Source organism: Salvelinus sp. IW2-2015, linkage group LG19 (genome assembly GCF_002910315.2).
Source record: "Salvelinus sp. IW2-2015 linkage group LG19, ASM291031v2, whole genome shotgun sequence".
Lineage (NCBI taxonomy): Eukaryota > Metazoa > Chordata > Actinopteri > Salmoniformes > Salmonidae > Salvelinus > Salvelinus sp. IW2-2015.
Genome location: NC_036859.1, coordinates 34,113,913 through 34,129,870, shown reverse-complemented (window position 1 = coordinate 34,129,870; position 15,958 = coordinate 34,113,913). Strand labels below are relative to the sequence as shown.

The 15,958-nt window shown below is 43.1% G+C and overlaps 1 protein-coding gene across 1 annotated transcript in view; it reads left to right on the top strand.

Moving 5' to 3' along the window:
• Positions 1 to 14,242, top strand: part of cdc73 (cell division cycle 73, Paf1/RNA polymerase II complex component, homolog (S. cerevisiae)) — a 34,652-nt gene extending 20,410 nt beyond the window's left edge. Inside the window, exons 11-17 of the mRNA XM_024009410.2 lie at positions 4,901 to 4,958; positions 7,776 to 7,811; positions 7,902 to 7,989; positions 9,620 to 9,781; positions 13,023 to 13,123; positions 13,396 to 13,537; positions 13,894 to 14,242. Coding sequence (XP_023865178.1) covers positions 4,901 to 4,958; positions 7,776 to 7,811; positions 7,902 to 7,989; positions 9,620 to 9,781; positions 13,023 to 13,123; positions 13,396 to 13,537; positions 13,894 to 13,930 — 624 coding nt within the window. The 3' untranslated portion in view covers positions 13,931 to 14,242. The remainder of the gene's footprint in view (positions 1 to 4,900; positions 4,959 to 7,775; positions 7,812 to 7,901; positions 7,990 to 9,619; positions 9,782 to 13,022; positions 13,124 to 13,395; positions 13,538 to 13,893) is intronic.
• Positions 14,243 to 15,958: the final 1,716 nt, after the last annotated feature.

Below are 15,958 nucleotides of genomic sequence, written 5' to 3'. Positions count from 1 at the left end.
CCATGAGTTTACTAGTTAAAAGGACAGGGTTCTATTCATTCTACTTCTATGTGTGCTGCTGCATTGTGGTGGGGGGATGGGGGGGGTGTTAACCTCACTAGGGTATGTGGGACGCCAGCTTCCCACCTCAACAGCCAGTGAAACTGCAGGGTGCAAAATTCAAAACAACAGAAATCCCATAATTAAAATTACTCAAACATACAAGTATTTTATACCATTTTAAAGATACACTTGTTGTAAATCCAGCCACAGTGTCCGATTTCAAAAAGGCTTTACGACGAAAGCACACCAAACGATTGTTAGGTCAGCGCCAAGTCACAGAAATACAGCCATTTTTCCAGCCAAAGAGAGGAGTCACAAAAAGCAGAAAAAGAGATAAAATGAATCACTAACCTTTGATCATCAGATRACACTCATAGGACTTCATGTTACACAATACATGTATGTTTTGTTCGGTAAAGTTCATATTTATATAAAAAAAAATCTGTTTACATTGGCACGTTATGTTCAGTAGTTCTAAAACATCCGGTGATTTTGCAGAGAGCCACATCAATTTACAGAAATACTCAAACATTGCTAAAAGATRCAACTTATGCATGGAATTTTAGATCCACTTCTCCTTAATGCAACCGCTGTGTCAGATTTCAGAAAAAGCACACCCTGCAATAATCTGAGTACAGCGCTCAGACACCAAGCCATACAGATATCCGGCATGTTGTGGAGTCAACAGAAGCCAGAAATAGCATTATAAATATTCACTTACCTTTTTGATCTTCATCAGAATGCACTCCCAGGAATCCCAGTTCCACAAATGTTTTATTTGTTCGATAAAGTCCATTTATGTCCAAATACCTCCTTTTTGTTTGTGCGTTTTAGTACACAATCCAAACTCAGGAGGCGCGGGCAATTCCAGGCGAAAGTTCAGACGGAAAGTCATATTACAGTTCGTAGAAACATGTCAAACGAAGTATAGAATCAATCTTTAGGCTGTTTTTATCATAAATCTTCAATAATGTTCCAACCGGAGAATTCCTTTTGTCTGTAGAAATGCAATGGAACGCAAGCTAACTCTCACGTGAGAGCGCGTGATCAGCGCATGCCACTCTGGCAGACTTCTGACTCATTCAGCTCCCATTCCCCCCTCTGTCACAGTAGAAGCATCAAACAAGGTTTGAAAGACTGACATCTAGTGGAAGCCTTAGGAAGTACAATATGACCCCATAGACACTATATTCGATAGTCAATGACTTGAAAAACTACAAACCTCAGATTTCCCACTTCCTGGTTGGATTTTTTTCTCAGGTTTTTGCCTGCCATATGAGTTCTGTTATACTCACAGACATCATTCAAACAGTTTTAGAAACTTCATAGTGTTTTCTATCCAAATCTACAAATTATCTACGTATTCAAGCTTTTATGGCTGAGTAGCAGGCAGGTTAATTTGGGCATGCTTTTCATCCAAAATTCCGAATGCTGCCCCTTACCCTAGTGAAGTTAAGAGTCCATATATCCGCAGAAACACTCAACCGCAGGAATGTCAGGCCGTCCCATCGTCAGTCAACTGTTTTTAACCTTTTTTCCCCCCTTTGTCACATGCGCCGAATACAACCAGTGGAGACTCATGTGAAATGCTTACTTACAAGCCCTTAACCTCTACGGGATGGGTGTCCCTAAACCAGGATGGTTGTTGCTAATGTGACTAGAATGACGTTGTATTCAACAGCCAACTGTCTTATATGGGCAGAAAGCGTAAATTCTTGTTAATCTAACTGCAGTTTCCAATTAACAGTAGCTGTTACAGTGAAAAAATACCATGCAATTGTTTGAGAGTGCACAACAAACTTATCACAGCTCACCCAGAGGCGGCGCTCCTAGTAGCCGGGGTCTTGGTGCATGGCAACTTAAATCCGTTTTACTACATTTCTATCAGCATGTCACCTGTGCAACCAGAGGGGGGGAAAAAACTCTGGACCACCTTTACTCCACGCCAACAAAGCTCGCCCTCCATTTGGCAAATCTGACCATAATTCTATCCTTCTGATTCCTGCTTACAAGCAAAAATTAAAGCAGGAAGCACCGGTGACTCGGTCAATAAGAAAGTGGTCAGATGAAGCAGATGCTAAGCTGCAGGACTGTTTTGCTAGCACAGACTGGAATATGTTCCGGGATTCCTCCGATGGCATTGAGGAGTGCACCACATCAGTCATTGGCTTCATCAATAAGTGCATCAATGACGTCGTCCCCACAGTGACCGTACGTACATACCAGAAGCCATGGATTACAGGCAACATCCAGACTGAGCTAAAGGCTAGAGCTGCCGCTTTCAAGGAGCGGGAATCTAACCCAGAAGCTTGTAAGAAATCCCGCTATGCCCTCCAACAAACCATCAAACAGGCAAAGCATCAATACAGGACTAAGATCGAATCGTAATACACCAGCTCTGATGCTCGTCAGATGTGGCAGGGTTTGCAAACCATTACAGACTACAAAGGGAAGTACAGCCGAGAGCTGCCCAGTGACACGAGCCTACCAGACGAGCTAAACTACTTCTATGCTCGCTTTGAGGCAAATTTATTTTATATAGCCCTTTGTACATCAGCTAATATCTCGAAGTGCTGTACAGAAACCCAGCCTAAAACCCCAAACAGCAAGCAATGCAGGTGTAGAAGCACGGTGGCTAGGACGTGTAATGCGAACATGCGCTGACCAACTGGCAAGTGTCTGACATTTTCAACCTGTCAGTCTGTAATACCAACATGTTTTAAGCAGACCACCATAGTGCCTGTGCCCAAGGACACTAAGGTAACCTGCCTAAATGACTACCGACCCATAGTACTCACGTCTGTAGCCATGAAGTGCTTTGAAAGGCTTTGAAAGGAACACCTATGTGAGAATGCTATTCATTGAGTACAGTTCAGCCTTCAACACCATTGTGCCCTCCAAGCTCATCAATAAGCTGAGGACCCYGGGACTAAATACCTCCCTCTGCAACTGGATCCTGGACTTCCTGATGGGCCGCCCCCAGGGGGTAAGGGTAGGTAACAACACATCCACCACGCTGATCCTCAACACAGGGTCCCCTCAGGGGTGCGTGTTCAGTCCACTCCTGTACTCCCTGTTCACTCATGACTGCACAACTCCAACACCATTAAGTTTGCCGATGACACAATGGTGGTAGGCCTGATCACCGACAACAACGAACTAGCCTATAGGGAGGTCAGAGACCTTACCGTGTGGTGCCAGGACAACAACCTCTCCCTCAACGTGATCAAGACAAAGGAAATTATTGTGGACTACAGGAGAAAGAGGACCAAGCACGCCCCCATTCTTATTGACGAGGATGTAGTGGAGCAGGTTGAGAGCTTCAAATTCCTTGGTGTCCACATCACCAACAAACAAACATGGTCCAAGCACACCAAGACATTTGTGAAGAGGGCACGACAAAGCCTATTCCCCAGAAGACTGAGAAGATTTGGCATGGGTCCTCAGATCCTCTAAAGTTTCTACAGCTACACCATCGAGAGCATCCTAATTTGGWTRCATCACTGCCTGGCATGGCAACTGCTCGGCCTACGACCGCAAGGCACTAGAGGGTAGTGCGAACGGCCCAGCACATCACTGGGGCAAGCTTCCTGCCATCCAGGATCTCTATACCAGGCGGTGTCAGCAAGGCCCTAAGAATTGTCAGACTCCAGCCACCCTAGTCATAGACTGTTCTCTCTGCTACCGCACGGCAAGTGGTACCTGAGCACCAAGTCTATGTCCAAGAGGTTTCTAAACAGCTTCTACCCCCAAGCCATAAGAATCCTGAACACCTAATCAAATGGCTATCCAGACTATTTGCCTTGCCCCCTCTCTTTTACACTGCTGCTGCTCTGTTATCTATGCATAGTCACTTTAATAACTCTACCTGCATGTACATATTACCTCAACTAACCGGTKCCCCACACTGACTCTGTACCGGTACACCCCCATATAGTCTCGCTTTTGTCATTTTACTGCTGCTCTTTAATTATTTGTTACTTTTATTTCTTATTCTTGTCTGAATTTTTTWAACTGTTTTGTTGGTTAGGGGCTCATTTCACTAAGGTCTACACCAGTTGTATTTGGCGCATGTGACTAATAAAWTTTTATTTGATACATTCACCTCTGAAGGTAAATAATGTACTTACATTCAGTAATCTTGCTCTGATTTGTCATCCTGAGGGTCCCAGAGATAAAAATGTACCATAGTTTTCTAGATGTGTGGAAGTTAGTGTATAAACTAATGATCCATCATGTATGACATTCCTGGGAGTGTCTACTTACATTTTTTATTACCATATCATTTTGGTATGTTCTCTATAGTTATGTACTTAAATGTATCAATTAACCAATTCGGCACATTTGGAAAAACTCCTGGCAGACTTGATACAAAATATTTTGCAGTAATGTAATGCTTCACTGGATCAGTCTGAAACTTTGCACACTGCCTCCATCTGCTGGCCAAAATCTATATTACACCTAGACTCCTATCTGAAAGTATGGCCTTTCTCTTGCATTTCAAAGATGGAATAAATAATGCATGTTTTTTATCTTTTACCACATCTGTGTTATATTCTCCTACATTAATGTCACATTTCCACAAACTTCAATGTTTTCTTTTCAAATAGTATCAATAATATGCATATCCTTGCTTTAGGTCCTTAGCTACAGGTAGTTAGATTTGGGTATGTTGCAAAAAAAAATCTTACTCTAGTTTTTATTTGTTACACAATTAAATAGCCATAACAAGGCTATATACAGGGGGTACCGGGACAGATTTCATGTTTATTTTATTTTCATGACGGTCTTCATCCGTAACCGTTGGTTATACTGTGCCAGTCCTAGCTGCAGCTTGACCAGTGTGTTTGTGTTTCAGGAGGGAGCGTCTGCCAGGAAGGCCCAGACACCAGCCCTGCAGCCCGTCCCCAGACCAGGTCTGTATCTAGCAGCACCAAAGTAGATCAAATGAAAACGACGTGTTTAAAGTAGGCCTTCGTAGAGACGGCTTTACAAGTCATTCAAAACTCCTATTTCAGTGGTCACCACCAACCGTGGTCCAGAAAGTAAGTTTTGGTGCTGGGCTGGAATGAAACCCTGCACACCATGTTGTCACGCTGGACTCATAACATGGTGTGTGATTCAAAGTCCTCTCTTTATTGGTTGAATGGAGAACGTTGTTAATGGGCTGGCCTGCATGCCCTGTACTCAATGTTCCCTCTAAGCAGTAGCCTCCCCTAGGACTGCCTCGCAGAAGAAATATATCAGCCCACGGAGAGAAACACGAGTTTGAACTTCACTCAGCTTTCTAGAGTAGTGGTCACAAACCGGTCACTTGTTTTCCTATTCGATTGCCAAACATTTAAAAAAATAAAAAAWTAAACGATAAAGCCGCAAAAAAAATTGGGGTCCTTGGCTGTTGGTGGTAGGTGACCTGATTCAGCTGCCTTGCGTGCCGGGAAGGCCAGCTGTTACCATTTTGAACCACTTCATGTCTGAAGGTACAAACCCCGCCTTCCCGGTGGGCCCAGAGAGCAAATCGAGTGGGGGGGATAGCCTAATACAGACAGAAGCATGTCTGTTCTATGAAATATATTTACTTTGTAATAAATGTTTGAGTGGATAATTATTTATATAATCATAATAAAATACTAATAATTTTGAATCATAACAATTGTGTCCAATGGGGTTAATGCAGATAGGCTTTAGCATGGGGTTTGTCCTTGTACATTTTATAGCCACTGCTTAACCAGTTGGGATACAGGTGTTGTGCTATTAGCAATAAGCAACATCTGATAATTTAGACCATGCGTAGGCTATTTCCAGTATGTTAAAATAATGTAAATATTTTTTTTACTAATGTTATTTGGACCATTTCTGGAGGTGGAAATTATAATTTAGATGGTGTCAGCATAATTTTTATTAATTTGAGTAGAATGTCCTTTATAAAAAGTCACCAGTCCTCCTACGTAAAAATGATCCCGGGGGAGGACCCCAGACCAGACCCCCCCCCCCCCCTAAACAAGGGGACTGAAATTGGTCGAACTTGCAGTTTAATACATGTACAGAATTATCATCTTTCCCTAAAAGCATGATGGTCATGACTTTCTTACATGAAAGTGGAGAGTAACTTGGCCCCAGACAATCTATCTGAGATCGACATAAGTTTCAGTCTTGGGATTTTTGTTGTTGCTTTAACCCCTGTCTTTGGATACTCTTTTCAAAACCTTTCTTGGGACAACTGTCAATTGCTTCAAGGTTGCACACCTTCACCAAAAGCCTCCAAGGAGCGCCGTCAGACCAGTGTTTGGCAGCTGTCATCAAGCGTCCGTCATTGTTTCCACCCAAATCATTTATGGGGGAAGTGCAGAGCAGACATGAGGTCCGAAGCTCGAGGTCACCGCTCAGGCCCTTGATCGCAAGTTTGTTCTGCTATCCAGTTCTGACATTCGGCGTGGCTGTGTGGAGGAAAAGTCACGTTCGGTGTGTGTGTGTGTGACATCCGTCCATGTTGTGAGCGATAGCCTGACAGCCAGAATGTGACACATTTCCACCGCACCGCTGATGTAGATTAATAGATGAGCTCAGTTTGATAAAGTAGCAGATGTCACAAACACTAGCCTGGAGGAAGGAATGCTGAAATTCAGCTTTAAGGAACTCACCACAGTACACAACACATTYGTTTAAAAGGGTCGTTACTTTTTCTAGTCTGAAAACAGGAAGGAATTCAATGTGACTATACAGTCTAACTTCAAGATGTGTCCACATCTCACGCCATTGAATGTGTAGACCCAGCTGTCTCTAATCCTGAAAAAATTAGTCTGGAAATTACATGGTGCTTATCCTTTCCATTCATTTTGGATAGTGGCATATAACTGCATCATGTTCAAACATGGCCTGGGTTGTGGACTTAACTCAAGAGGATCGCTTTTGAGTTATGAAACAATCGGAAACATTGAGTGTTATGTCCCTTTAATGACAACTTGACTTTTTAATTTGATTTGTGAACCACACATTTCAATGTCCTTTTTTGCAAATTGTTGCATTAATGCAACCGTGTCTCAACTMTGTCACAAAATATATTAATAATCAAGGCAACAACCAGCATAAATGTATCTCGGGCAGAATCAATGCTGTTTTGTGTCTGTTCTTGGTGTTAAAGAGATGCAAGCTGTTAAAACCGAAGAGGAAAATCTATGTTTGGAAGCCTCCGATGACACACATAGCTCTGTTGGATGAGATCTAGGCCTATATTCAGAGTCTCAGAGTTGGAGTGCTTATATAGGATCAGTTTTGCCTTTCAGAGAAGAATGAATTTAATTATATGAACAGTTGGTGACCTGATCCTAGATCAGCGCTCATAATCTGAGACTCTTTGTGAATACGGGCCCTTTAACTATACAATAAACTATAGTAAGAGCTGCTTTGCTATAGTGAAATACAGGAAACATACTAAAGCAGCTGCTCGCTACTCATTGTATCCAAGCCTCTAAACACACGGAGACAAAAAAAATAGCTATAGGTCGTGTCTCGGAACGAACAAGTGAAACTGAAATCGGTAAACAGGACAGCAGTACATTGGTTTGATAATACGTGTGTTCAGTAAGCCAACGCCATTAAGGTTTTTTKWTTTTTTWATTGGCTCACTAAAGCAGTGCATTGGCTTTACCTGGTCTATGGCTTTCTGTTGAAAGCTGAATAGAAGCCAGAGCTGTGTCCTCTAACACATTTCATATGTCTCCTTCTCCCTGCAGTTTCCCAAGCCAGACCCCCACCAAATCAAAAGAAGGGTAAGTACTGCTACGTGTGTGTGTTATTGATGAATGTTGTTAAATGGAAATATATGAACTAATGCATATTGTGGTCCTGTTTCATTGCAGGCTCTAGGACTCCCATCGTCATCATCCCAGCGGCCACCACATCCCTCATCACCATGCTCAATGCCAAGGACCTCCTGCAGGACCTCAAGTAAGTATTGTGTGTGTCTACAGGGAAAAACGTTGATAAATCCTTTTGGTGTTCAACCCTGGTAAGTCATCATCAATACACGCACAGTATTTATGCAACTATTTGTGGTGCTGGGTGTTGGTCATTATTAATAATTTTAATTGTCTTCTGCTTTGTACAAATACATCGAGCATAAAGTGCTAAATAGGAAGCAGGTGTTTGACTGAGCCAAACCCTTATCCGTTGAAATGTGCACAAGCATTTGTCTAAGTGGTAAAAGTTTAAGGTACATGACATTTTAAGTCGAGTTTTAGCCAAGAAAAATACACATTCTTATTTGATTAATAACAGTACTTCACGACTGAGGCTTAAACAATGAAACCCTCTGCAATGCCATTGTTCGCCACCTCCACACCTCACGAAGGTGAAATACACCGGCGTGTTCATTGAAGGTGCATACACACACACACACACAGACGCACATGAGTGGAGTAATTGCTATTTTGCAGTTTAATTGGCGTCATAAATCACTGGACGTCATAAGATGGCGGTGGCTCCGGCTGTGTGGATGAGCAGCATGGAGGTGGAGGGAGAGCTATAACCAGGGTTCTGACGGCAGAACACAGGGTCTAGCTACCCACCCCCTGCTCTGCGAATACATGACAGCTCTTTATAAACGCCCCCAGCTCTGCGAAGACATGACAGCTCCTTCTAAACATTGCTGCACATAGCTGTTGGCTACTAAGCCAGCCTGTTGCCTGAGGTCAGAGTGTCCGGTTACATTTAAAAACAGGGTGTTTTAATAGGGGGTGGGAATTACTTTTGGTAAAAGAAAATGAGCGCTTATTATTGGCCTTTAACGTCAAAGAGAATAAACATAATTAGGTCAAGAAACTGGTTCTCCAATACTGCCCTACAAAACGAAAGAGCGGGAGCTGCAAATTTGGTCAAAAATGACTTATTGACATTTTTGATACGTTAACTACTAGGGCTGCGAATTTCCAGGGACCTCACGGTACACCGTGTTTTGTGTATGGAGAGGCTAGCAGTTGCTAAGTTTCAAAACAGGCAAACTAAAACAACCCTACGGGGGATGTCTTTAGTGTGACTGGGAGAAGATGGGACTTGTTTTTTTGTAGTTAGCGTACTAGGGAGACAATGGAGGGCTTTGAAGGCAGAGGCTGGAACGAATGACGGCCAAGTGGAAACCATTCAGACTGGGCTAAAAATAAAATCTGTGCTGGAAATGAATAATAAGACTTCATTATTTCATTACTTAGTAACTTGATCTTATCACACCCAAGTTGTCAACATCTGTCCTCTTGGGACCACTACTACCAATTATTCATATGTATAAAATWAATTCCAAAAACACAACTTCATTATTAGATTTATAATGCCTTTGAGATTTGCGTATATCCATAAAGCTCTGTCACCTTCATCGTCCCAAAAAATACTTATTTTTAGCTTTGCCCCCCTTTCTGAAGAACAGTTGATAACAGTAATGCATCCTTGAACTTGGTTATACATGCGTCAGTGATAAGATTTCTCAGGAATCTGTAATTCCTGCTTTCTGACGTCCTCTCATACTGAATTGATATTAACCAACATGTTTATTTTTTCATTGCCCCTCCCTCCCTCTGTCTGTCAGGTTTGTGACGCCAGAGGAGAAGAAGAAGCAGGGCATCCAGCGGGACAACGAGGTGCTGCTCCAGAGACGTAAGGACCAGATTCAGCCCGGTGGGGCAACGCTCAGCGTCACTGTGCCCTATAGGGTTATTGACCAGCCCCTCAAACTAGCACCGCAGGACTGGTGAGTCACCAGACATGATCATTTGTCATCTTCCATACATATGTTCCACTCTGTATCGTCACCAGGACCGTACATGACGGTTCATTATCGTCCACACATGCATTGTACTCAGTAGGACTGAGTCACCAGGACTGTACAGGACTACACAGGGCTCTAAATAAAAWAWAAWAAATCATTAGTAGCACTGGTGCTCCTAACTTAGAAAAGTTAGGAGCACCACACAAATGTAGGAGCACCAAAAAAATTGATGTTTCTAGTTGATTGAGATATTGCCTACTTTGGGCCTATATATATACTTACTTTTGAAGCACATATTCTGAAGGTATCCATTTTACTTTCTGTGCCATACCCACAAAATGTTTGCATATACTGGTAATGATACCAGGTTCTTAGTAGGGTTGCACGATTTGAGCAAAAAATCTAATTGCAATTTTTCTACCAAATATTGCTATTTGACTTGTGAACTGTTTGAGTAATAGAAATATAATGATTATTCTAATTCTATGGTTGGTATTTGGCATGACAACAAATGGAAAAAGCCAGGTAGGAGTTATGTCAGGGTAGGAACCAAAGTGTTGGTCAGTGTTTCCCAGGGGACCCTAATCACATTTGAATAAAAGATTCAGAACTGCTGTGCGCAAACATGCTCATCTACACCACTGGTACCAACCTGTATTAGAGCTAACGTTTGCTTTGCCCTAGCTAGGACATTTAGCTAAATGGCATTTAGTTAGCGATTTAACATTATTTTAGGCACATACCAGCTTCCTTTAACTAACCTATGTTTTGCATAGAGCAAGATGCACAAACTAATACTATAAGAGAGAACATGTGGACTCATATTTAGAAGCAACGTGGAAAGCAGCATCTTTTTTTGTTTTGGAAGAATATGTTGAGTGCATGAATTTGACAGCATGCTGAGAGAATAAACAGCATGGACGAGCGGTGTGCTTGCCTGCTTGAGGGGCTTGGTGTCTTGTGGCCTGAGACCTGGAAGCAAGCAGCCGCAGTAGGCAGCTTGTCTTGTTTGAGTAGCCGTGCACCGGGAGTCTCAAACTCAAGTGATGGTATCTTAGTATGTACATGGTACTAAACTCAGGAGAAAAAAAAGAAACGTCCTCTCACTGTCAACTGCGTTTCTTTTCAGCAAATTGAACGTGTAAATATTTGTGTTAACATGAGATTTAACAACTGAGACATTAACWGAACAAGTTCCACAGACATGTGACTAACAAATGGAATAATGTGTCCCTGAACAAAGGGGGAGGGGTCAAAATCAAAAGTAACAGTCAGTATCTGKTGTGGCCACCAGTTGCATTAAGTACTGCAGTGCATCTCCTCCTCGTGGACTGCACCAGATGTGCCTGTTTTTGCTGTGAGATGTTACCCCACTCTTCCACCAAGGCACCTGCAAGTTCCCAGACTTTTCTGATGGGAATAGCCCTAGCCCTCACCCTCCGATCCAACAGGTCCCAGACGTGCTCAATGGCATTGAGATCTGGGCTCTTCGCTGGCCATGGCAGAACACTGACATTCCTGTCTTGCAGGAAATCACGCACAGAACGAGCAGTATGGCTGGTGGCATTGTCATGCTGGAGGGTCATGTCAGGATGAGCCTGCAGGAAGGGTACCACATGAGGGAGGAGGATGTCTTCCCTTTAATGCACAGCGTTGAGATTGCCTGCAATGACAACAAGCTCAGTCCGATGATGCTGTGACACACTTCCCCAGACCATGACGGACCCTCCACTTCCAAATCGATCCCGCTSCAGAGTACAGGCCTCGGTGTAACGCTCATTCCTTCGACAATAAATGCGAATCCGACCATCACCCCTGGTGAGACAAAACCGCGACTYGTCAGTGAAGAGCACTTTTTGCCAGTCCTGTCTGCTCCAGCGACAGTGGATTTCTGCCCATAGGCGACGTTGTTGCCGGTGATGTCTGGTGAGAACCTGCCTTACAACAGGCCTACAAGCCCTCAGTCCAACATCTCTCAGCCTATTGCGGACAGTCTGAGCACTGATGGAGGGATTGTGCGTTCCTGGTGTCACTCGGGCAGTGGTTGCCATCCTGTACCTGTCCCGCAGGTGTGATGATCGGATGTACCGATCCTGTGCAGGTGTTACGCGTGGTCCGCCACTGCGAGGACGATCAGCTGTCCGTCCTGTCTCCCTGTAGCGCTGTCTTAGGCGTCTCATAGTACGGACAATGCAATTTATTGCCCTGGCCACATCTGCAGTCCTCATGCCTCCTTGCAGCATGCCTAAGGCACGTTCGCGCAGATGAGCAGGGACCCTGGGCATCTTTCTTTTGGAGTCCGTAGAAAGGCCTCTTTAGTGTCATAACTGTGACCTTAATTGCCTACCGTCTATAAGCTTTTAGTGTCTTAACGACCGTTCCACAGGTGCATGTTCATTAATTGTTTATGGTTCATTGAACAAGCATGGGAAACAGTGTTTAAACCCTTTACAATGAAGATCTGTGAAGTTAATTGGATTTTTATGAATTATCTTTGAAAGACAGGGTCCTGAAAAGGAACTTTTCTTTTTTTGCTGAGTTTATATGATCGACAGTACCTGACAACATTGTTGTAATGCTTGGCTGTACATGAAAGTACCCTACATCCACATACTGCTACACCACTTTAGCAACCAGCCCCTCAAAAGTTTACAAATGACTTTCCTCTAAATCTGGCTTACAATGCGTACTGCCATTTTACTGGACTACACACATTCAGTACAGTGACATGTTGTATTATTTGTCTATTGGGTTTGTGTTTATATTTAAATATAACCCTGAGGTGCCTTATTGCTATAATAAACTGGTTACCAATGTAATTAGAGCAGTAAAAATAAAYGTTTTTTTTCATACCCATTGTATACGGTCTGATAKACCATGGCTGTCAGCCAATCAGCATTCATGGCTCAAACCACAGTTTAATTTGGTGGTTGCTTATATTTGTTCTATTTCACACATGTGCAAGTGTGTGTTACTACGCATGTGTGAATTGGATATGTTTTTAGTTTGTTTTGCATATTTCAACTCCCCCTTAGGCGCCTTTTTGGAGAGTTGGGTCATGGCCAGGGTCTGCCGTTATCAACTACGACCCTGGAGCAATTAGGGTTAGGTGCCTTGCTCGAGCCCATCGACAGATTTTTTTCACCTAGTCAGCTCGGGGATGCGAACCTGCAATCAGAATGTCTGCCAGGGTTAGAAAGTTGATATTGACTTTGTTGTGCAGGGATCGTGTGGTGGCTGTGTTCGTGCAGGGCCCTGCCTGGCAGTTCAAAGGTTGGCCTTGGCTGTTGCCTGACGGATCTCCTGTGGACATTTTTGCTAAAAGTGAGATTCCTCCCATTTTCTCTTGCTGTTATACACACGGGTAGCATTTTTGACAAGGTAATTGAATTTCTTGTTGCAGGTAACTACTGGTAATTAGTATGGTTACCCAGTTAAAGTGTCACCCATACGGGTCTTTGGCTCCCAACCTGTTATACCTGTTCAATGAACTGGACTTAGGTTAATGCATATTTGCAAGCTAACCTGTACGACCCAAGTCTCAACTAGTATTGGTCCTACCTAATTGACCGTGTGTGGTTGTGGTCGCCCTGCAGTAAGAGCCTTTCATCTGAAGTATGACGAGCAGAAGATGGATCCCAACGTTCAGAAGTGGGATGTCACCGTGTTGGAGCTGAGCCACCACAAGCGCCATCTCGACCGGCCCATATTTCTGAAGTTCTGGGAGACCCTCGACAGGTGTGTTCCTGTGTTTGTTCTTGAAAGCACATAGGTGCACATGTATGCTCATGACACAATGGGGTTGATATTAAACCCACCTCCTCTGTCATGTACCCTCCCCTCCTTCTAGTCTGGGATATATTTTCAATAAAATGTCTGGGGGAAATTACTGAAGGGGGAAAAAAGTGAAATGAAGATTTCTGTGTAGATGGGTTATTGTAAATGTTAGCACTCGTATACATGGAGCTAAATAATCTATCTGTAAATGTTCTCTGGGGTTAGACACAGTTGGGATGTACAGTATATTTGAATAAGATGACATTGTAGAATGCATGAGCTCCTACTGACCAGTTCTCGTCCTGTTCCACCTACAGATACATGGTGAAACACAAGTCCCACCTGAGGTTCTGAGCCCGGACCGTGGCCTCCTTCCTCCACAGGTCCCGTCAAGGCATTTATAAACCCCCTGCCACAAACCTAGCCCCCCCCCCCTTCCTCCTCCCTACCAGGACTACCTCTAGAAGAGACTGGGTACCCTACTAGCACTTTGGGCTCCCAGAAAAAGCCCCCGTGTTCAGATAGTCCTTCAGGAAAATACCTTCTACCTGGTCTCTATAGTTACAAGCAGCAGATGCAGTATGTCACTCTGGACATGGGGAGGGGAAGTTGGAGCTTCCAATGTTTTTTCAAGTTCTAATGTAAAATAAAAAATAAAAAAAACTATATCAAAACTATTTTCTAACATCAGAGGATCTTACTGTGGAGACCGAGGTTGAAGAGAGAGCGAGATGGAGAGAGAGAGAGCGGATGGATAGATGGAGGTGAGAGAAGAAACCTCTTCTCGTACTATTTCCTTTGTGAAATGAATCCTGTACATTCCATGTGAAACATGAGCTGGCTAAGAAGCCCTCTGGAAATCTGGTGGTGCAAATTAAAATCACTGGATATGAGACCTCTGTCAGAATCATTTTCCTGTGTTTTTACTTTCTTAATAAAGGTACCACCCCCCAGGCTGCCTCTGAAATGGCACCCTACTCCATATATAGCGCACTACTTTGTCTACGCAGTGTCTAAACACAGGGCCCTGGTCAAAGGTAGTGCACTATGAATGGAATATGGTGCCATTTGTGACTGAAACCCAGTTTGACAGAGTGTAGGTAGGCAGCCCATAGAGAATTATAGAGGGCTCTTTGTTTCTGTTATTATGGTGTCAAAGTGCACAGGCAGCGCCATTGATGCCATCTCCATTTTGAAGTAGTCCATTTTCTTAATCTACTACTTCTGAGTTGGTAAACCGAAAGGTACACAGTGCCACCTGGAGTGTGTTTGAACAAGGCCAAGGTTGATTTACTGCCACCTGCAGTTATGGAATGTTTGCTCACCMGCTAAATTAATTTGCTGATCACTTCTGGTGACCTGGATGGATTTTGCAATCCTTCCTTAAGACATAGGAAGTCCCACCAAGTTGACTACTTAAAAATGGTGGCGGTCCTCAATGGCGCTGCTTTTGGGCACTATGATGCAGCCCTGTAGCATCTGAATGATGTTCCATGCGATCCAAATGTATATATGATATAAGAGCCAAACTTTCTGAACAGACTTTGAAGAAAATCAAAAAAGCTATTCTCTTATTGATGCATATCAAAGATCTTTATGATTCAGTGGGATTGATATGTTCACATTTTTCAGACAGTCAATTCCAGCCTTTGCTCCCTAGTGTTTTTTTGTGTGGCGCAAATGAAAGGAATGATGGCGAATATTGCATTGTTATGTGTTCACAGTGCAAATGGATCATAAAGCTGGTAGAGGAACGTGTCTTGATTGTGTTGCTGTTTACTTCTACCTTTACCATGCAGAGATGGGTTTTTCCTGCCCACATGACCTGAACCCCACTAGGGCCCATTTTTTTGTCCTGGTTACATATAGTTATGAAAACTGAACTTATAACACAATACAGTAACATCATAATATTACCTGTCTTACTGACATTTACTGTTGGTAAATGGAACAGTGGCTTKGAAGAATAGTCTTTAAGTTTAAAAATGGGTGTGTAATCAGTCAGCTTTGTAAAATAAAATACCTCAGTATATCAGCTACTTTAGAACAGCAAAACTATGCCAGTGTCTAAAATGTGGTGGGAAAAACACATGGTGAGTCAACCAATTGTTACCCAATGAGTCAGACTACTTTTTTTCTCTCCTTTTTTTTAAACTAGGCAAGTCAGTTAAGAACAAATTCTTATTTACAATTACGGCCTAGGAACAGTGGGTTAACTGCCTTGTTCAGAGGCAGAAGGACAGATTTTTACCTTGTCAGTTCAGGGATTCGATCTAGCAACATTTCGCTTACTGGCCCAATGATCTAACCACTAGACTATGATCTAACCACTGCTGCCCCGAAATATACAGTACCCTGAAATGGAACTTTGCCCACTTATAC